Consider the following 22286-nt stretch of genomic DNA (forward strand, 5'->3'; position numbering starts at 1 on the left):
ATTATTAAACCAAGAATGCAGACCTTCTAAGTATTAATGGTATTGGTTGATGCAACAACTCGTTGGTCACACGTGGCTTTACTTTCCACAAGGCATGCTGCATTTGCTAAGTTTTTAGTTATAATCATCATACTAAGGGCTCACCACCCTTCCCATCCTCTCAAATCTATTTGATTAGATACCGTTGGAGAGTTCACCTCCACGACTTTTGATGATTTTGTTTTGCATATCTACTGGGATCGTCGTTGAACATATAATTCCTCATGTTCATTCACATAACGATCTAGCAGAGGCTCGGCCTTGATTATGGGTACTAACCTACCAGTCTTTGCTTGAGGATATGTAATGATGTTGCATGCAGCGACACTTATTCGTTTCAGACCCACAACTCACCAAACGTTTAGTGTGTACCAGATGGTTATTGGGTATGATCCTAACGTTCTTTTTACTAACGCCTATTTGGTTAAGTTGTTTATGTGCCTCAAGTTTAGCACCTTAATGGGTCTACATGAGACGATTAAGTATTTTGGTTGGTTATGAATCACCAACACTTGTTCGCTATTTCCAATCTATAACCATGGATCTCTATCCTGTGATATCTATAGTCGGTCAGTTTGATGAGACATACTTCCCGTCGTTAGGAGAGATATGGAATGCTCCTATTTCGGTTCTAACACTAGGAATTGACGTGGTGTGGCACTATGTTTCATTAAGATCCCGCACTACTCAAAGTGAGCAAAAGTGTAACGCATTATCGACCTCCAGACCGATATTGCGAAAGTGATGAGATCGCACATAAATTCTGTGATGTGCCGATAAGGTTGGAACTCGCAAAATATAGGAAAATTTTATATGACCTGGTCCTAGCACCGTTGGCACTATCCCTAACAGTGGGAAGGAAGCTAGCGATGACACCATTGTACGCTGTGGTGTTGTCGGCGCTCGTGGTATTGCATCACAAAATAAGGGCGGCAAATGCAAAGATTGACTAGTGAGTATCATAGCTCGGTCTTGGCTCCTACCTAGATGAGGGGGAGACCATCAAATTCTCTGAAATCAAAACCAGAAAGAAGCGAAGTGCGTAGGCACAAGTATTCCGCCTATCATCAAGAGATATTCTCTGAACATGTGTATCAACTAAGTTCATGTGGGACATTACATATTCCTTTTGTTAATGATAGATAACAAAAGAAATCTCTCTATTGATCGTATAAGCGCGCTCGTATATTAATGGATTGATCTCCCATGATTGATGATGTATTCACTTATGCTCTTATTCCGTTGTAAAGTATCAACAATGAGCAACTTTACCGAAGTGGAAAGAATTAATACAAGCTGAACTACACTTGTTATGTTAGTCTTTGTTTGTAAGTGTAATGAGAAAATGAAGTCATGTGATATTTGTAGGACTTATGGCACAAAGATTATCTCATTATCCTAGTATTGACTACGATGAGTTATATTCTCTCGTTATGGACATAATTGTTTCTGCTACTTAATCAGTAATTATGTCCATGAAAACTGATTTTCAGCATATGATAGTGATCATAGCATATTTGTAAAGATATCTTGACACAGATATAAAAGTGTCTGAAGGACCTTAATTGCTCAATTAAACGCCTCCAGAACAATGAGAGCTTATGTAGTCAGATTGTGACGTTCGAGAGAAGATAGTACAATCGGTTGCAAGAACTTTTACCCATACGTGTTCATATGAAAGCCAATTCTAGACTTTCTATTCCATCTAAGTAAAGATGATGAAGAAATTCAATGAGCTATAGATTTATACATATAAGTGTTATTGGGACACTATTGCTTTCATCATAATGTGATTAACTATGCGCCTATAGATCGTCATTAGACTTGAATTGTTCCATTGACATGAGTCTAGTTCTACATTTAGCGAATTAATACATTCCTCCTCACACCAATGCCGCCAGCAGCTCATACACACTAGTGTACGCGTTAGTGTTGATATTGACACTAGTAACGTAGAGGATACGTATGATTCGGTCTCGGACAAAAATCAATCATTCATTGGTTCATTCCCTCATTCCTTTGTGAAAGACACATTGAATGTGACAAATCAAAATCTATCCAGTTTCGTATGTCAACTTCATCGAGACCTATAGAACAGCTCATTCAATGAAATATGGTAAATTTGGTACCGTTGGAAAGGTCTATGTGTCTACTTTCTAGGAACATCAACCATTTGCTCATAACTATCGTATTGAGTGAGTTATGGCCGTTTTAGCAAAGTAAGACAGTTTTGTTCGAGAATTTACAAGTCAGTCAATTTCGACAAAGCACTGTGAACTGATCATCGAATTAGGTTGTGAACTTTATGTGATTGGAAAGCCACGAGTGTCTATTTTCCACAACATTTTTTTTACGGTTCACTGATACCTACTGTGACGAATAAGTTATGGCCATTTAAGTGAGTGAATGTCATTTTACCAGAGAATCTGATTTTCATTGCAAACTCTTGTTTTGAGTTGTTATGCAATCTTGTTTACTAAAATCTAAGTTTTGCTAAGTATAACATGTATGATCTAATGATATATGGCTAGATAAATGATTAATTATTAACCCAAGACTACTTTTAAGAAGCATGTAATGAACATTGTATACATTATTTTTTGCGGAGTTATTTTGTAAACATCAGGAGGAATCTACCTGACATGATGCTATCAAATGTAGACGGTGTGTTATGCTATTTTTCTCATTCGATCAAACTTTTGTTTTTCTTATGCTATCAAACTTTTGTGTTTTGCTTGACAATGTTTTTACTGAGGCAACGTTATGTGCAGTTGTGCACCATGCAACCTAGGTATGTGACACAATGTGGAGTGTTCCGGGATAATTATTATTATACCATTGTGTGTGTCTTAGCCTATTTATATTTTCTTATTGGAGTAGATTATATTTTATATAATAGATATGAATTCCTGATTCATCGGGAAACTCCGTATGTAATGCTTATATATATGCCACATTATCAATCAATAAAGAGTTTGGTTATGTTATTTTATGTTGTTATTATTCTCGTTTCGTTCATCCTCCAACATCTACCAATTTTATTATGAATTTAGAAAACGAGTGGAATAGTGAATTATTAATTTCTTTACTATTTTAAATTTATTTATTATATACAACTTGGAAAATATATAATAATCACACAAATTATATTCTCGAATTTATAGTTGTTTGATTTAATATACTAAAATAGATATTTGGCATTTTAGGAAAACTATGAAGGTATTATTTTATCTATTTTAAGTATTTATAAAAGTAAAATTAAGATTCACCGAGTAAAAATGTCTAAATATCGTTTTGATATTTATTTATAAAAAAAAAAATAAGGGAGAAGACAGTGGAGTGAGTAGAGGCTGGGTGGGTCAATTTCCCCCTCACATCCCAAAACCCTAGTCGGCAAAATTCACTAGTGCTACTAGTTTAGGCAGACTACTAAACGAGAGCAATTCGTCCTTGAGATCTGAGCAGAGCACCCTCACCTACGGTGGCAGTAGTATAGTCGAGGCACTGAGGTGGTTTGACTTGGAGAGAGTCCCGCTTCAGTTTGAAATGGAAGGGAATTCTGGCGGTGGCGGTGGCGGAAGTGACGTGGAGCTTCTCTGTAAGACGCTGCAGGTTGAGCACAAGCTATTCTACTTCGATCTCAAAGAGAACCCTCGCGGTCGTTATCTCAAAATTTCTGAAAAGACTTCAGCCACCAGGTCTACCATCATCGTTCCTTTCTCCGGCATCTCATGGTTCCTTGATCTCTTCAATTACTATGTCAATTCGGACGATCAGGATGTCTTCAGCAAGGAATTGCAGCTCGACACAAAGGCACCTCTTTCTCTCTCTCTCTGTGTCTCTGTCTCTCTCTCTGCTCATATTGCTGATTTTGTCTTCAGGTCTTTTACTTTGACATTGGCGAGAACCGCAGGGGCCGCTTCTTGAAGGTTCGTCTTTCTTGTCTTAAAGTACTGTGCTATAAAATCATGCTAATTTCAATTTGTTTATAAAAGACGGAATCACTGACAAGTCTAAATGAATTACCATCTTTTAGCACTTTGGGTTGGAGATGGCCTAACCTAACCTATTATTCTATGTTGAGTTGATTCTCATGTTGTTCCTTCAAGGTACTTTGTTCTGCATGCTGGAGTACTTGACCTTAACATTGTTGTTCCTTCCGTGTTCTTACCATATATCAGTGTTAAGGAAATGGATTGTGGGTCTTGCATATGATAATTTGTTTAGCAATGAGCGCACAAAGATTGTTAACAACGATAAAATGACTAACATGATTTCACAATGGGCTGTTTAGAAGTTTGAACTCTCTTTTCTTCAATTAGTAAGCAATCTAAAGACCATTAGTTACTGAAATGACTCGCTATTTTTTTTTAAATCTTAATGATGGAAAGTTGGCTCCTATAACTGGGGTCAGAAGATATCATTTTGAAAGAGAATTTGATCTTTAATCTCTGCCCATTAGCCTTCTCTCTAATGTGCATATGTATTTTTTTTTTCACTTCTCTCATGACTCTTCTTTTCTAATTTTCTCTGATTTGTTTTCTTTTGCCCAGATTTTTTCGCATAAGTTTTAATTTTCCAAAGTGTCCAACAAACTGTTGGGAGAATAGATAGGCTTTCTGAGTTAAGATGTGAACAGTAGGTTGTGTAGTTACTGTACGTAAAATCCTTTATAAACTCTGGGTAGATTTGAAGGAATTACTTAAAACCATAATACATTATTGGAGATAAAATGTATGTGCGGCTCACAGTTGTTGTTATCATTCAACTATAATCTCATATGTAATCATGTTATGTTATGTGTGGATAAGTGTATGCAATCATAGTTGATGCTATGTTCTGTATACAGTATTGGAGGATAAGTGCATGTGCGGATCACAGTTGATGGTTTCATTCAACTATGATCCCGTATGCAATCATAATATGTTATGTGTTTTCCGTTCATCGTCGTTGGTTGATGTTTATATCTCGTTTGTACGTGTAGTTGTGCATTCTGTGTTTGTTTTTTCATATTGAGACACAAGTCTTCCAAAGAAAATTCTTTACTGGCAAGCAGTTGTAGTTTACATGCTATTAGCCTATTCCTTGGGTTAGCAATTTCAGATGGGCTGCTAAGCTCTGTTCTATGTGGTCCCTTTATTTTTCAAAGCGGATTCCTTATCTGCTTCCTTGCTGTTTCTTAAAAAAAAAAGTCCAAAGAAATTTCTTAAATATTTTGTACACTGATTCTAATTATTTTCAAGTAAGAAAGTTGATCCCTGTAGCTCACATTTCATCAGCATCTGAGCTAATCTGATTTCCTATACTTCTGAGAAACACAATTCTTCTTGGATTCTTCTCCCCTAGCCTTTTCTCTTTCTTTGTTTAAATGCAAGTTAAGCTTTTTCACTTCTTTGCCATAATGTCGGTCAAAAGTTTGATCATTCCTACCTAAGAAACACTGATACAGATACAATTATGTGGATATAGTACGGTGCAGTATATGGAAACAGAAAATCTCAGATTTTTTAGAATATGGGAATGGGAAGGATACTTAACTAAAGTCATTTATATGTAATTAGAAAAGAATAAGAAAAAAATATTAACAAAATACTAGGCTTTAGACTTTGCTGATAAGGATGAGAATGCAGAAAGTTGTAGAGTGGAAACAATCTAGGTTAGGGACTTAGGGTTTATCCTTTTCTGTATTTATTTTCTGTTTTTTTTAGAGACAGTCTCTCATTTACCCCATGTATATTTTTCAATTGCAAAAACATGTATCCAAAACATGTCGAGCTTATTCAGTGCGTATCTAAACCTGGGTACATCACATATGCATATTCAACCCATATCATCCTATTTAGGAACAGAATCTGCAACCATTTTAACGTATCCTGCTTCATAGATTTTTACACAGCCACATCTTTTGTGTTGGAAGGTTTAGTTTTAGTTTTAGACTTTTAACTAAGGATATGGCTGATTTCTGCAATTTCATTTTCAATATCATCTCTGCATGTGCAACCAATAAAGGGAAAAATGGAGGGAAACAGCAAGTAATTTGCTCGCAATTGATAGTTGTCTTGTTCATGAGTGCATACTCAGCAGAGATGAAGCCATGCTTTACGATCCAGCTAAATGTGCTACTTATATAATTATGAATTTCCAGTCTTTAATGATTTAAAACCTCACATTTCGCCTTAGCAGGAACGTTTTTATCAAAGCCTGGTCACATGGAATATTAATTAACAAATGTTAGCCCACCTAGGATAGGCACTGGTGAAGTCATCAATCATAGCAAAACTGAGACTGTGGCTGCAGTTTGAATAGTTTTAGATATTGCTGCTAGTGATAATTGAAGTGGGAAGAAATGTTGAATAGTGATGGTTCTGAGTTGGCCTTCAAATTTGGGCATGGAACTCTGATCCTTCTTCTGATCTTTTTCTTCGAGGTTAATAGTGCATAAGTGAGATCAAGGTGCCAAAACTTCCCATTAACTTGAGCCCTTGGAAAAGATCTGGCCATCTGGTGTTATCCCTGAACTTTAATCCTCCGAGCAGCAACCTTTTGCAGCTCTCTGGGTTGATTGGATAGTTATCTCATTTTCTTTTTGGCATGGGTTTTCTTAGGGAAGTGTTGCTAGAGTTAAACTGCAGTGTCCTTATCTTGAATTGTTGCCGCTCTTATAGGTTTGTTGATGCAGGTATCTGAAGCTTCTGTTAGTAGGAATCGTAGTACCATCATTGTCCCTGCAGGGAGCACCCGGGATGAAGGATGGGCAGCATTTAGGAACATTTTGGCTGAGATCAACGAAGCATCCAGGCTTTTTATACTGCCTAATCAGGTGTCTTAGTCATACATTTAGCGCTTCCACTGTCTGATTAATTCAAGTTGTCTTCTTGGAGATTCTCAATCTGTTTAATTTCCACCTTGTTGTTTGCAATGCCAAAGCAGCAAAGTTCTGAATCTGCAGAGCGACTTGTTGGGCTTTCAGATGACGTAGGCGCTGGCTTCATTTCTGGCCACAGTAGCCAAACTGTGCCAACATCAGAACTGAATGTTGACAGATCCACAGAGTTGCCAGTGCAAGAAGAAATTGGTAACATGGGGGTTTCTAAAGTGATTAGAGCTGATCAAAAGAGATTCTTCTTTGATCTTGGAAACAATAACAGGGGACATTTCCTAAGAATATCAGAGGTAATCTTCAATTAACTGTTACACATTTATGCCCTAAAAGGAATTTCCTTTTTTGTCATTCTGATCTTTATTGAAGGTTCCTGATAGTCTGATACCCATTCCATATCTTTTATTCAAATTACATCTAATTGCTGCAGGTTGCAGGCTCTGATAGGTCATCCATAATTCTCCCACTATCAGGGCTCAAACAGTTCCATGAAATAGTGGGTCATTTTGTGGAGATAACCAAAGATCGAATTGAAGGAATGACAGGTGCAAATGTTCGGACAGTGGATCCTCAGAGATAAATTTTACACTGGGGTTTGGTGATTACACAAATAATTAATGAAGATTGTCTTAGAACTACAAGTAGGTGTTTGGTTAGATGTGGGAATGTGGGATGGCCCTTGTTATTTCTTATCTTATTCTCATTCAAATCTGGAATAATCCGATTTCTCGATTGATCAACTTTAGATTTCGGAGGTGATTGGGGAGCTTCATTTACATAGGCAATAATAGAAAAACAGGCCAGAAACTTGTAAGTTGTAACTTGAGTTTGATAGTGTGTTAACCTTTCTACTAAATAATGATTGTTCCAGGTGTGTTTAATTTATTTTAACAAGTGTATCCACTTTATTTCTAGCTTCCTAGTTGGTAATAATGGCCCAGAGCTAAATCGTGATCAGGCAACTAATTTTTCAGGTTATGGTGTTGGACAATTGTTGACAATCATGGTTTTGCAGAAAGTGATGGCTGGCTGTTTCTCTGTTAGTAGAATTGTGGTTTGTCATCCAACTTTAGATCCCTCTGGAAAGTGTTACCATAAAGAATTGAAAAAATTGAACAATTACATTTTGATTTAAAAAATTTGAACCGTGATAGATTTTGGCCTGAGCTCAGCTGTGACCACCTAAAATAGAATTGTAAATTACGAACAATCTAAAACTCTGCTGATCAAAATAAAAGGTCCGAGAAACAGAAAGATATAGTGCTTCATGCCAAGCCGAAGCTCCACCATGATGACCAAGTTTGTAAGCCAAAAAGTTAGTTTCACGTTTTGACATGCCGGAATGAATTGTGTGATAGTCCGAATGCGCCAAGGATATTGGAAAGGTTCAACGTTCAACCCAAGTTAAAACAATAGAAACCAACTTACAACATGAAGTCAGTCAAGTCACCCATAGGTGTCCCTCTTACTAACAATAACTTGAACGACAAGCATAAACAAAAGCACTACGTAACCCTCCTCAGAGGCAGGGCCGGCTCAAACTTTACGGGGCCCTGTGAGAGAGTTTAAAATGCGGCCATAAACTCAAATCACATATCAAGTCAATTGAAAACTTAAAACTATAATATTTGCAAAGTCATATATTAATTGATTACAAAAACCATTGCAACAATCATTAGACATTCATTACAAAATCCCAGATTAAAGTCATATGTTCACTTACACAGTGACATGAGCTATCTTAGCTAAAGTCAAATTTTAGCTACTGCATTTAAAAATTAAGCTTACAAAATAATTAGGCTTACTAAGCTCATCTCCTAACATTAGGCTTTCATTTGAATATCCTTCTCCTTGCCTTCTTAGCTGCAAAGTCATCAATCAGTTTGTTATAGCTGATCTTTCCAAGCATTTCATTATCAATTGAAATTAAAGCAAGTCCATTTAATCTTTCTTGCGACATAGTTGATCGTAAGTAAGATTTCAATAACTTCAACTTGGAAAAGCTCTTCTCGGTTGAAGCAACGGTAACATGCACCGTCAACAAGATCCTATAAGCAATTTTAGCAACTGGAAAAGTATTCCTTTCTTGTAAACAACTCAATATATCTGCATCAACCATCTTCCCCATAGGTAATACCTCCCTTAACAATTTCAGTTCTCTAAATAAGGCTTCCCCATGAACATCTGAACTCTCTCCATGTTGCAAAGTAATCTCAAGATGAATACAAGCATTTCTTAGATCATCATCATGCATGGAACATAAAGATTCTGAAGTGAATATAAACCCAAAAATATCTTCATATTGTTGATATTGTTCAAACCTTATGATTAATGAGCCCTTAGCTTGATCTATAATAAACATCAAATAAGGCACTCTAAAGGATTCCTCACCTGAAGATGATGGTGATGGCTCACTGCTACTTTTATCAAAGAATCTTTTCTTCTGAATGTGACGTCTTTCTGGAAAAACAGAAGCAACCTTTAATGTATCAGCAATATCTTTAGCATCCTTAAGTGCATTTGTGAATCCAGATTCTCTAAACCGATCAAGCCAAGCAATAAGACCTTTCACATAATTTATGGCAACATCAATTTGCATATCATCAGATTGGAGCACTTTGCTGACAGTATTAAAAGAATCTAATATTTCATACCATATCACTAAGCTCATCAAAAATTCAAAATCACCCAACTCATTAGTTGCAATCGACTTTGCACCACTTTTAATTTTTGGATCCTTGTCAATATCTGCCAGTTGAAGTAGTGCTTCTCTTATATGAAGAGCATTGACTCACAGTGGCTTAACACTCTCAATACGACTTTCCCAACGTGTAATGGATAATGGTTTGAGAGTTAGACATTTTACATTGTCTTTCAAAATTTGCCACCGTTTTGTAGAGCCTGCAAATAATGTATAAATATGTTGCAAGACTCCAAAAAAATCTACTACTTTCCCACAAGAATTAGCTACATCACATAGAGTTAAGTTTAGACAATGACAACCACATGGGGTGTAAAATGCTATAGGATTGATATCTAGTAGCTTTTTCTGTACCCCTTGGTGTTTCCCTTTCATATTTGACCCATTGTCGTATCCTTGTCCTCTAACATTATTGATATCAAGATTCAAAGAATGTAACACAGCCTCCAGCTCCTCAAATAATCCCTGACCAGAAGTGTCATGCACATGTAGAAACTCCAAGAAGAACTCTTCAATTTGTATTGGACTCTTAGAAACATTCACACATCTAAGAATCAAAGACATTTGTTCTTGGTGACTAATATCTAGTGTGCAATTGAGAATCACAGAGAAGTATTCAGCACATTTGATTTTATTATGATTTCACCTTTGATCTCAACAACCATCATATGCAACAACTCATTCTGGATGTGGTGACCAAGATAGTGGATATGAATTTTAGAACTGGTTATGCGTTGACAATGCTCCTCCATCACTTCTTCACATTCTGCCATCATCTCAACTGCACCCAAAAAGTGACCATTATCATGTTCATAAAGCCTCTCATGAGTTCCATGAAAAGCTAAGTTGTATTTGGCAAGAAATTTCACAATTGCAATTATTCTCTTTAGCACATTCCTCCAGTGTTCCTTCTCTTTCCTAATTTGGTCTTGATAAGCTTTATCAATGGTTTCATGCCTCACCAATCTGAGACGCAAATCACTCCAAGTATTTTCATTGAGGAGATGATCATCAATCATTTGGTGGTCTTTAAGTCTCTTGCCAAAATGACTCCAATCATTCATCCCATCATTAGATAACAGACCTCTCATTGGCCTCCTTTTAAATAATTTGCAAAAAAAATAAAAGACTTTATCGAGCTCCTTTGAATAGACTAGCCACTCTCTGTCATGTTTATCTCCATTTCCTAAATATCGAGTGTAAAACTTAGAGCTGAAACGTCTTTTGAACTTGTCTGTATGACCATGTTCGATTGAAAGATCTCTATGAGGACCCTTTTATGCCAACAAGTCTATCAATCCTTTATCAAAAATATTTAGATCAAAAATATTTATGGGAATCACATTGTCATTTTGTTTTGCATTATTCTGTCCGACATCATTCTCATTTTCATTGTTGCTTTCCTCAACTGCATTCCCCTTAGCATTCTGTATAATACTCTCACCAACAAGTCTCTCCCTATCAATATGCTCTTATGCCTCTTCATTGACTAAATTTTCATTTATTTCACCCAAAATTTCTGGTTCTCTATGCTTTTCTTCCTCTTCATTGACTAAATTCTCATTATTTTCACCTAATCGTTTTGCTTTTCTAGTGATGAACTTATCCATACTTCCCTTCATAGAATTCTCCAACACTATTCCTCTCTTAGATATCAAACGTTTTGCATATCCACACAAACATTTTCTTTTAGGAGCCATATTTCTAAAATTAAATCAATGTGAATGAAAATAACAATTAGAGATTGAGAGAATTAGAGATACACAAATGGGATATTGAGATTTGAGAAGTAAAAACTCACCTTAACAAAAGTGAATCAATAGATCGATGAGGCCCCTAAACTGTAGGATAAATGGATTGCTTGTTGCCTTGTTCACCCTCAGTCCACCATCTAAATCATTGAAATGATTAGGAAAATATGGGTTATATGGCAGATAGCAGATCGTCAGAGAGAAGAAGTGAAGAAGGAGAGGAGAGAAGAATTGGATGAGAGAAGTCTCTGAACTTTTCTTCTCTTCCGGACAAGAGTTTTGCTTTAGGGAGTTTTGTTTGACTTTTAGGTTAATTTGCAATTGCAATTTATATATTATAAATATATGGTGGACATTAAAGAGACTTTTATAATTTGAGGCCATGTGCGTGTGCCGACATTGCACATGTCAAGAGCCGGCCCTGCTCAGAGGGCCCAAACACTTAAAAGTTAAGACCATTTCTACAACTCTTGGTCATCGCGCATGCGCGCAGAAAATAAAACACACAACGAAAAGCCCTAGTTCAGCATTTTCCTTGAGCTTTGAAATACACATCGAGCTCAAGGAGTCCAATTAAGTATCCGTCGATTGGGAATTTGGGATCTCTTCCTCAGCAGCATGTACGCTCTGCTCCAGACTTGTCCTTGATGCTCAGACCTTTTCTCCCCATCTCCTGATAACCTTCACGACTGATCTGCTCCCTAGCTCCTGGTCTCGCCTCCTTTCTGGCCCATCTCTTGGAACCCTTCATGTCCCAGTTGCTCCCCCTGGTCTCGACTCCTTTCTTCCCCATCTCCTTGTACCCTTCATGTCCCAGCTGCTCTCTTCCAGCCTTGCCTCCACGGTGGCGCCCTTCAGCAAGATGTTCTTGAGCTTCAAGGGTCTTGCCACCAATTCACCAGGAACATGCTCTCCTTGCCTTGCTTCTTCTCACAATCTCGATCTGCTCGTTTTCCAAGTCCTTCACGTCATTGATGAGCTAAGGATCAATATTCATGATGTTGAAAGAGTTGTGTATGTTGGTGCATTGTGACAATCAAGCAGCCATGCACATTGTCGTCAATCTTGTGTTCCATGAAAATACCAAGCACAATGAAGTTGATTTTCATTTTGTGCGCAATCAGGTTCAATAAAAGGTTTTAGAAACAATTTATGTTTGTTCTCAAGATCAGCTGACTGATATTTACCAAGATTTTGCCTTCAGCTCAATTTGATAGATTGTTGTGCAAGCTTGGATCAAGTTTGTCACTTTATTCAGCTTGGGGGGGGAGTGTTGAAAGAGTTGTGTATGCTGGTGCAGTTGGGAGTGGTTGAAGACAAGATGGTGTTTAGTCCACATCTGTGTGCTGCATAGTCCACATCTGTGTAGTACTTAGTCTTGGAGTAATTCTAACATTCTCGTTTTGTGTGTATATATATGTATATATCAGTAGGTGTAACTTTGCTTTACTCATGAAATATATCAGAGAAAATCAATCTCAACTTCTCCTTCTTGTTCTTTTATTTTCCTGTCACAAATTCAATATGGTATGAGAGAGTGATCCATCTCGGACCTGCTTTTGCTCTTCAATTCTTGTTCATTATCATTCTCATAGTTCCATTTTATTATCCCTTATCATTATGACTAGAGGAAACAATGTTTTTGATTTTGCTTCTTCTTCTAGTTCTAAATCTGAGTGATGATTCTAATTCAACTCCTTGTCTTACCTCTGCCTTGCTCAATGAGTTTAATTATATTTCTTGGTCTAATGCCATGACTCTTGCCATCGGTGGAAGGTACAAGTTATGGTACAATAATGACACGTTCAAAAAACCTGCAGTCTCAGCTTCTGAGTATGAGGCTTGGCTGGCTCAAGGCCAATTGGTTCGATCATTGATGATCTATTATATGGAACTAAAGATGCAACGAATTTTCCAATACTCAGACTCTGCCTTGAGCATTTGGACTGTTATCAAAGACCTATATGGTGATTTCAGTAACTCTGCACGACTTTATCAGATCAAGAGAGATATTACTGACCTTCAACAAGGTAATTTGTCTTTCATTGAGCATTTAGGTAGCCTCAAGACTAAGTAGAATGAACTGGAGTTATATAGACATTTTACCACTAATACCGCCACTTTGTTGAAAAGATAAAAGGAAGATAAAGTCTTTAAGTTGTTGTCTAGTCTTAATTCTGATTTTGAAGATTTAGAGAGTCATGTTCTTATGTCTTTTGAGTTTCCATCTTTCAACAACATTTGTAACACTATGCAAAGAGAAGAAACAAGAAAAAAGTTATGAATGTTGATGTAGCTGTGAAAGAGCAAGAGTCACAAGTGTCAGAGGCTAGGGCTTTTGTGAGTAACAATAGACCCTACAAAGGCAAAAGACTAGATCTAAAATGTTCTCATTGTAAGAAGATTGGTAGGTTTGGTGTTGGTCATCAGAAAGAGACTTGTTGGATTCTTCACCCTGAGCTCAAAGCTAAGTTTCATGAAGACAAGAACTCAAGGAACTTGTCCAAGTATGTTTATTCACCAAAGACCAATATTCCTAGCAGCAGTTCATCAGAAGGCATGATAGATTTTACTGCAAATCCCATTAATTTGATTAATGTTTTTGCAAGCTTCATTCAGCAACAACAAGGAGGAAACAAGAGCAGTAATTATACTGCTATGCTTTGAAAATTTGCAGGCTTTCTTGCTGAGACTGATGCAGTGGATGAATGAGAGATTCCAGGTATCATTTGTGCAATTTCTACAGCTTTAGAATTGAGTAAAAATCATGATTTTTGGATAGTTGACTCTGGTGCCTCTGATCACATGCTTAATGATGCATCTTCATTATCTGATTTTATATTGTTTCAAAAATCATCACAAATGTCTGTTGCAAATGGGAAAAAAGTTCCTATTTTGGGAAAGGGAAACCTAAAGTTGTTCTCTGAACATAAAAATTCAAATGTGATGTTTGTTCCTTCATTTCCATTTAAGCTTCTTGCTGTTGGAAGACTTACTTATGTTTTAGATTGTCTTGTCACATTCTCAACTAAAACTGTGATCTTTCAAGATCGAGTCTTGAAGAAAAAGATTGGTGAATGATTTTTGTATAAATGGTATGTACTACATTTCTTCATCTACAAGTTTTTTCAAGTCTCTTCTTGCATAATCAAACACCACCTCTCATCAGCTTGATCTGTGGCACATGTGATTAGCTCATCCTTCATCTCAAGTCATGTCTTTTATTTTTCCTGAATTATGTAAACACTCTCACATTTGTGAGATTTGTGAAAAGCCAAAGTCAACGCGTCTGCCATTTTCCAGTTCTATGTTTAGAGCTTCCAGGAATTTTGAATTGATACACTCTGATGTTTGGGGACCTGCAAAAATTGTATCAGTTGATGACTATAAATATTATGTGACTTTTATTGATGATTTTTCTAGAACAACATTTGTGTATATCTTGAAATCTAAGATTGAAGTTGCCAGATGCTTCCAAGACTTTCATAATCTGGTTAAAAATCATTTTTCTTCTAATATATGCACATTAAGATCAAATAATGGCACGTAGTACACTTCAAAAAACATTTACTCAATATCTCAGTGATCATGGCATTTATCATCAAACATCTTGTGTTGGAACACCTCAACATAATGGAATATCTGAGAGGAAGAATAGAGATCTACTTGAAAAAACTAGATCTCTCATGTTACAGCCTAATGTTCCAAAACGATTATAGTCTTATGCTATTCATACTGCTGCATATTTGATTAATCGTTTACCTAGCAGTGTTTTGGAGTTTAAGTCACCATTTCAAGTTCTTAAGGCCATCGATATTGATGTTAGTCATTTGAGAATATTCAACTGCATCTTCTATGTTCATCTGCAAGCTAAGCAAAGAGACAAGTTTGAATCTAGAGTAGTTAAGTGTGTGTTTCTGGGGTATTCTACTTCTCAGAAGGGCTATAAATGCAATGATCTTGTAGCAAGAAAAACTTATGTGTCAAGAGATGTTAGATTTGATGAATCAATTTTTTTTCAGAAGCATGAATATGACATTCAGGGGGAGTTGCAAGGAGAATTATTTGATGTAAATCCAACTCCTATCTTTGATGATCAATTAATGTCTGACAATCCTATTGTTCGGATACCATCTGAAAATTCTCCGCCAATCTCTCCTCAGCAAAATTCTAGAGTCATTAATACTGACATTCATAATGACTTTCCTGATTCCCAAATTGTGGACCAACCTCAACAACAACATGATCAAATTGTGGAACAACCAGTTCACCAAGAAACTAGGAGATATCCTAGTCGAGATAGGAGACCTTCTGTTTTGCTTAAAGGATATGGATCTTATACTCACAAGCACCCTATTGGGAATATTGCAGTGTTGAACAATGTCTCTCTATCTCACAGTGTTTTTCTCAACAAGTTTTGTGAAACTTATGAGCCATGGAATTTTGATGAAGCTAGTAAGTCAAAAGTATGGAGAAAATCTGTGGCAGATGAACTTCAGGCATTAAATGAAAACAAAACTTGGAGTGTGGTGCAACTACGTGCATGGCATGAGGTGGTAGGAGCACGCTGGATTTATAAAATTTTACTCAAATGGAGATATTGAGAGATACAAAGCTCGGTTAGTGGCTAGAGGGTTTACTCAAACATTTGGGGTTGATTACAAAAAGAAATTTGCTCATGTTGCTAAAATGAACAATGTTAGAGTGTTATTATCAGTGGCAGTTAACTATGGTTAGAGTTTGTTTCAGATGGATGTCAAGAATGCTTTTTTACATGGAGAGTTAGAAGAAGATGTGTACATGAAATTACCTCTTGGCCATGCTCAAGAAAATGAGACTGGAATGGTCTGCAAGTTACATAAGACAATTTATGGTTTAAAACAATCCCCAAGAGCTTGGTATTCCAAACTTAGCTCTGTGCTCATTGATTCTGGTTTTCAGAGAAGTCGTGGAGATTCATCAATGTTTGTGAGAAATGGTAAGATTGGAAGGCTTATTGTACTTGTGTATGTTGATGATATGATTATCACAGGTGACAATGAAGAGGAAATTCAAAATCTCAAGTCCTCCATTCATGCTACATTTGCCATCAAAGATTTGGGACAATTGAGATATTTTCTTGGAATTGAGATGGATCATTCTTCCAAATGTCTATTTCTAAATTAAAGAAAATAGATCACTGATATATTAGAAGAAGCAAACATGCAGCATAGCAGCGTTGCAAAAACCCATTTACCAAGCAATTTGGACATTGAAGTTGTTGGTGATGGTCTCAGTGACAACTCTGTTTATCAAAGGCTAATTGGTAAGTTGATTTAGCTTACAATAACTAGACCTGCCATTACTTATGATGTGACTCTAGTTAGCCAATTTATGCATGCTTCAAACACTCATCATCTTCAGTTGGTTAAGAGAATTTTGAGATATCTTAAATGTACTGTTACTAGAGGAATTCTCATGCACAAACATAACCACTTCAATTTGGAAGGTTATTGTGATTATGATTAGGCTAGAAATTCAATCGATAGAAAATCTACTACTGGTTTCTGTACATTTGTGGGTGGTAACTTGGTTATTTGGAAGAGTAAGAAGCAATCTGTTGTAGCTATGTCAAGTGCAGAAGCTGAATATAGATCCATGGACTCCACTGCTTGTGAGTTGTTCTGGCTGAAGACATTGCTTGCTAATTTAGGGATCAAGTATTCTAAGCTTGTAAGTTGCATTGTGACAATCAAGCAGCCATGCACATTGTGACAATCAAGCAGCCATGCACATTGTGACAATCAAGCAGCCATGCACATTGTGACAATCAAGCAGCCATGCACATTGTTGTCAATCCTATGTTCCATGAAAGAACCAAGCACATTGAAGTTGATTGTCATTTTGTGTGCAATCAGGTTCAATCAAAGGTTTTGGAAACAATTTATGTTTGTTCTCATGATCAGCTGGTTGATATCTTTACCAAGATTTTGCATTCAGCTCAGTTTGATAGATTGTTATGCAAGCTTGGATCAAGTTTGTCACTTGATTCAGCTTGAGGGGGAGTGTTGAAAGAGTTGTGTATGTTGGTGCAGTTGGGAGTGGTTGAAGACAGGGTGGTGTTTAATCCACATATGTGTGTTGCGTAGTCCACATCTGTGTGCCGCTTAGTCCACATCTGTGTGCTGCGTAGTCCACATCTGTGTGCTATTTAGTATTTGGGTAATTCTAACTTTCTCGTTTTATGTATATATATCAGTAGGTGTAGCTTTGTTTTGCTCATGAAATATATCAGAGAAAATCCATCTCAATTTCTCATTTTTGTTACTTCATTTTTCTGTCACAAATTCAATACATGAGATTTTCATAACGATCGATATAGCCACTTCTTAATATATCGAAAACATGTTTCTGAACGCTGATACGCTAATTGTGCTTTATCTAAAATTATATCCAGCTGTCTTGTTTTGCAAATAAAGATAAAGAAAGCATATCTTTGGATTCTTCGGCATTCTCAAATCTCAATATGTAGTTATGTACTATATGTACGTACATGATGTTGTAACTTTCTCGATCAACTCTTAAGGTGCGATCAAGACAAGCAGATTGCAGCTTATTTTCGGGCTTTGCAGTATATTGCTCACACGACTAATTAATCAAGCACTGCCAACGCTTATAGGAATATCATCTAAGAACTATACATACTAACATTTGAGGCTTTTACTTATTTGCTGCGCGCTGAGTCTAGCTTCAAGTTGTGTTAATGTCGACATTCTAAATTAAGAAATAAAAAGTGAAGAAATTAAGAGTAAACTACAATTTGGACTATGATAGGCTTTTCTAACCAGTTGGCAGTTGCACTTGATTGCTGTTATGTTGGCATCTTGTGCTTCTTAAGAACCATAGTTTCTAACTAATTAACGTACGTGTAAATAATTATGATAGACTTAAGCGCGACAATATTTGAAGAGGAACTTGAAAGGCTGACTTCATTTATGAAGATTGGCTAGAAATTAATGTTATTTAATTGGGAGCTGAGAGAGAGGGAAAAAAAGAAAGTGATTATATGTTAAATGTGAAGTACAAGAAAGAAAAAGAAAAATAAAAAAAGTCTAGATGATTAGACGTTCCAACCCCTTATTATTCTTTACCATTTTTCTAACTCTCTCCTTGCTTAATTAAAATTGCCTGCAACAATAAATACATATACTGCGATGATCACGACTAAGTCACTCACACGCCTCTAGCTCTCTATCGATCGAGCTCGTAGTGTGAATATGGTGGTAAAATATCTGCATATCACGCGATGGAGTAAGGAGGTGGGGGCTTGGGCATGTCCTTAACAATGCCGCAGAGCAGGGCGCTATCTGGCATGTTGTACTCGTCCCTGGTAGAACGTGCAATATTAGGAACGGTGACATAGAGTTGTTGCCCTAAGTAGCGCCGTTCCGGATGTTCAGACCTAATATTCCACATTCCGGGGTTGTCGAATGCTGTCATGATGGCAGCCCATGATTTGGGGTACACTTGGATTGTGTGCCTGCTCACAGCGTCAAGAAGGTTGTAGGTACTTCTCTTTTCCGGTGTCCATAGCCCTGGCTCGATGCTGCACGTACGTAGAACCCAACTCAGTTTCTAATTAACCAACAAAAACTAACTAATTCAAATCTGCATGTAATCGATCGAGTTTGAAATTAATTGCTACTTACCCGACAGCGAAGACTGCGTATCCCGACACGTGCCATGTCTGGAGGCTCTTCTCGTGGTTCTCGAAGATGATCTCCACAAAATCTCTATGGGTTTGATTCACAACATTGGGTTGTATAATGGCCTTGGTGTCCACGTCAGCCGGGGGATCATCCTTGATGGTGTCGGCCTTGAACACCTTGTCAGCCACTCCATAGTATTCAGCAAGCTTGAGTGGGGTTTCAGGATCCACATGGGAGACTCCGTTTATGGAGTACCGTAGCTTGCCGTCCACTTGGGTGGCGGCGTTAACGAGTTTGAGGGTGCGGGTGATGTTAATCTTACCATAATGGTAGGAGCCCTGAGGGTTAGGCCTAGCAGCACTAGCAGTGAGATTCCAACGGAAGGAACGGAACTGATTGAGAGACCATGCCCATCCTTCTGGAGCCTCAGGGAGCTCAGGATCAGCAGGGCCCTTACCACCTTCATAACGTAGGATGCCCTTACCGGTGAGCACGGTTTTGGTGAATCTTGTGGACGCTACTATGTAATAGTCTTTGGGGTCTTTGTCTGCTGTGACTAGCACCGCCATGCATTGCCCTAGATGGACGTCAAGTGACTGGTACGTATTTTGGACGGTGTGGGAGCCCTCCATTTCCACCAACGTCATCCAGTGCTCTTGGATCCTAAAGTTGAGGCTGCTCTTGAGACCTACATTGCAAATCCTAAACTTATATGTCTTGCCGGCTTTCATGGTGAAGAGTGGCTCGTCTTTACCGTCCCCCTTTGCATCTTTACCGTTGATGAGGACACCGTCAGGCCTGGCCATAGAGCGACCGCCGTCCAGTTGTTTCTTTAGATCGGTGTGACTTTTTTTGTACCAGTCCCCGATGAGGACAGTGTAGTCATCCTCCGGAGTATCATAAGGAACTGGGATCAAATTACGACTATTGATGCGGAGACCGCCAAATGCACCCCCCGCCCTGTGCATGGCAGTTGATGGATAGTATATAAAGCTACCAATCTGATCCTTCACTTGGAACTGATAGGTGAAGTTCTTACCCGGCGGAATGGGGCACATAGTTCCAAGTGTTCCGTCTTGCCATGAATTCTTCCTCTGCTGGATGCCACTCCTGCATACATATACATATAATGCAACCAATTCATTAATAATGTGAATTACCGATCGATCGAGATATATATATATATATATATATATATATATTGTTCGATCCCATGAGACGGAACGCATACGTACCATGTCAAAAGGAATGGATCGTCCAGGTTATTGAACACGTTCACCACAACGTTGTTGTTTGTGGTGGAATTAATGTTGGGTCCAGGAAATTGACCATTGATGAGAATGACTTGCTGCGGTGTACCCAGTGGAGAGAGGGTTCCGTAGGAGACATTCCAGTCGAAGAATATGGTAGGGTCTCCACAGTGCACGACTGAAATTGTCCCCAGTGAGAGACATAGCAGCAGCAGAAGCATCATTGCAGACATCGATATTTCTCTCCCGGCGGCGGTTTCACTTTATTTATCCACACCTAACTGATCGAACTAGCATATGTATGCCTAAACTGGAAGAAGATCGAAGGTGTTGTGTGTGTGTATATATAGCTTTAATGCGTTCCGATCTGCTGTCCCAAATAGCTTTATTATCTTACCTATTATATATATACATGCCATTGACAATTTCTCGCCCATTCAAATTTCACCGCAATGGTCGCCGTTCTGTCTTGCCCCTTGGAATGCGCCCTTCCTCTCATTGTTTTCCCCACATCCCTTCTGACCACGTCTCCCTAACTGTTGGATCTGCATGTTGTGCTCTTTCCTCGTACCAAATGTGATAGAGAAAATGGAATACATAATTGATATTGATAAGAAATTGAATATTAAATTTAAAGTTTTTTTTTCTAATTTAAAATCCATGTTTTCATAAAAAATCAAAATGAAATTTAAAGTTCATGTCAAAATCCACCCCCTTTGCAAAATACAAAACCTCCCCGTTTATGTTTTAGTGAAGCATTTCCAATGAGAACCATTTTGTTGATGACTAGTTAATAATCAAAGAGATTCACCAACTTTTTAATCTTATATTTAGATCTCGACCGTTTAGTTTGTAAATATATATGAGTAGATCATTATTATAAAATTTTGTTCAAATTGAAAATCGTTAAGGCATTCATAACTGTGATTTACTCATTATGAATTTGAACAGTTCATGTTTGACAATTTTGATTCATTCATTAATTTGATCTACTTTAATACCTTAGTCATTACCAAATTGGTTGAAAATTTGTACAAGAAATATACTTATATAAACATAATATCTAAACGGTTGAGATGAAAAAATATAATAGAAAAATATATCTAATTAACAATTAAGTTGTCACACTCCCGGACCACGGAGTTCTCATGCAGTCAGATTACTCGTTTGTTGTACGGGTTGAAGCAATCCGGAAGAATGTGGTACAATCGGTTGCATCGATACTTGGTGAGAAGGGGATATAAGAATGATGAACTATGCCCATGCGTGTTCATACGAAAGACAAATTCCGGACTCGGCATCGTTGCGGTCTACATTGATGACATGAATATAATTGGTACTCTTGATGATTGAAGAGACCGTGTCTTATTTGAAGTCGGAATTTGAGATGAAAGACCTAGGGAGGACGGAATTATGTCTCGGCCTTGAGCTTGTGCATAGGGCCGTCAACATCTTAGTCCACCAGTCGAATTACATATAGAAAATGCTTCGACGTTTCAATATGGATCTATGCAGTCCATTGTCTACTCCCATGGTCGTCCGAAGTCTAGATATCAAGAAGGATCCATTCCGTCCTAAAAAGGATGATGAAGAAGTTCTTGGTTCTGAAATTTCATACCTTAGTGCAATTGGGGCACTATTGTATCTTGCTCAATGCACTAGACCAGACATATCTTTCGCAGTGAACTTATTCACTAAATTTAGCTATGCGCCTACGCTACATCATTGGAATAGAATCAAACATTTGTTTTGGTACTTAAAAGGTTCCCTTGACATGGAATTGTTCTACCCCTATTGCAGAGAGAACACTGCCACGGTATCTCCCCACACTACCGCTGTCGTCGACCCTGACCTTGCCATCGTACGCCGCAGCGACGCCGCCGGCCGCCATGGCGTGGAGATCGTGCACGGTGCCGAGAGAAGCAACCGGTCCCGTGCAGCTTCTTCCCTCGATGCAAAGACTCCAAACAACTTGTT

At 37.8% G+C, this 22286-nt stretch overlaps 3 protein-coding genes across 4 annotated transcripts; 1 reads left to right on the plus strand and 2 right to left on the minus strand.

Annotated features, from left to right (window-relative positions):
• Window positions 1–3426: 3426 nt before the first annotated feature.
• Window positions 3427–7804, plus strand: LOC126786239 (transcription factor Pur-alpha 1). 2 transcript variants are annotated; one of them, XM_050512003.1, is made up of 5 exons: window positions 3427–3852; window positions 3921–3968; window positions 6719–6859; window positions 6967–7212; window positions 7350–7804. In XM_050512003.1, exons 1-5 carry the CDS (start codon window positions 3586–3588, stop codon window positions 7497–7499), a joined length of 852 nt encoding a protein of 283 aa, XP_050367960.1. In that variant the 5' UTR covers window positions 3427–3585; the 3' UTR covers window positions 7500–7804. The 2 variants fall into 2 exon arrangements, with proteins under 2 accessions (XP_050367960.1, XP_050367961.1); XM_050512004.1 differs by having other exon boundaries at window positions 3429–3852; window positions 6970–7212.
• A 946-nt stretch (window positions 7805–8750) lies between these two features.
• Window positions 8751–10711, minus strand: LOC126787590 (uncharacterized). Its single transcript, XM_050513442.1, has 4 exons — window positions 10267–10711; window positions 9923–10204; window positions 9715–9820; window positions 8751–9540 (listed from the first exon to the last, which is right to left on the minus strand). The coding sequence occupies exons 1-4, from the start codon at window positions 10709–10711 to the stop codon at window positions 8751–8753; spliced, it is 1623 nt and encodes a 540-aa protein (XP_050369399.1).
• A 7938-nt stretch (window positions 10712–18649) lies between these two features.
• LOC126788412 (L-ascorbate oxidase homolog) lies at window positions 18650–20542 on the minus strand. The gene is made up of 3 exons (XM_050514401.1): window positions 20295–20542; window positions 19060–20169; window positions 18650–18956 (listed from the first exon to the last, which is right to left on the minus strand). The coding sequence occupies exons 1-3, from the start codon at window positions 20540–20542 to the stop codon at window positions 18650–18652; spliced, it is 1665 nt and encodes a 554-aa protein (XP_050370358.1).
• Between the last annotated feature and the right edge of the window lie 1744 nt (window positions 20543–22286).

This window comes from Argentina anserina, chromosome 3, assembly GCF_933775445.1.
Source record: "Argentina anserina chromosome 3, drPotAnse1.1, whole genome shotgun sequence".
In the NCBI taxonomy this organism is placed as follows: Eukaryota; Viridiplantae; Streptophyta; class Magnoliopsida; order Rosales; family Rosaceae; genus Argentina; species Argentina anserina.

What these genes read in the sequence shown, in the direction of transcription:
- LOC126786239 (XM_050512003.1), top strand. Translation starts at nt 3,586, where the DNA reads ATGGAAGGGAATTCTGGCGGTGGCGGTGGCGGAAGTGACGTGGAGCTT. An exon ending in AATTGCAGCTCGACACAAAG is followed by an intron (nt 3,853 to 3,920) that starts GCACCTCTTTCT and finishes TTTTGTCTTCAG; the next exon opens with GTCTTTTACTTTGACATTGG. An exon ending in ATTTCCTAAGAATATCAGAG is followed by an intron (nt 7,213 to 7,349) that starts GTAATCTTCAAT and finishes TAATTGCTGCAG; the next exon opens with GTTGCAGGCTCTGATAGGTC.
- LOC126787590 (XM_050513442.1), bottom strand. Translation starts at nt 10,711, where the DNA reads ATGAGAGGTCTGTTATCTAATGATGGGATGAATGATTGGAGTCATTTT. An exon ending in GATGGTTGTTGAGATCAAAG is followed by an intron (nt 10,205 to 10,266) that starts GTGAAATCATAA and finishes ATTGCACACTAG; the next exon opens with ATATTAGTCACCAAGAACAA. An exon ending in ATTGAGAGTGTTAAGCCACT is followed by an intron (nt 9,541 to 9,714) that starts GTGAGTCAATGC and finishes TAATACTGTCAG; the next exon opens with CAAAGTGCTCCAATCTGATG.
- LOC126788412 (XM_050514401.1), bottom strand. Translation starts at nt 20,542, where the DNA reads ATGTCTGCAATGATGCTTCTGCTGCTGCTATGTCTCTCACTGGGGACA. An exon ending in GATCCATTCCTTTTGACATG is followed by an intron (nt 20,170 to 20,294) that starts GTACGTATGCGT and finishes ATATGTATGCAG; the next exon opens with GAGTGGCATCCAGCAGAGGA. An exon ending in TACGCAGTCTTCGCTGTCGG is followed by an intron (nt 18,957 to 19,059) that starts GTAAGTAGCAAT and finishes ACGTACGTGCAG; the next exon opens with CATCGAGCCAGGGCTATGGA.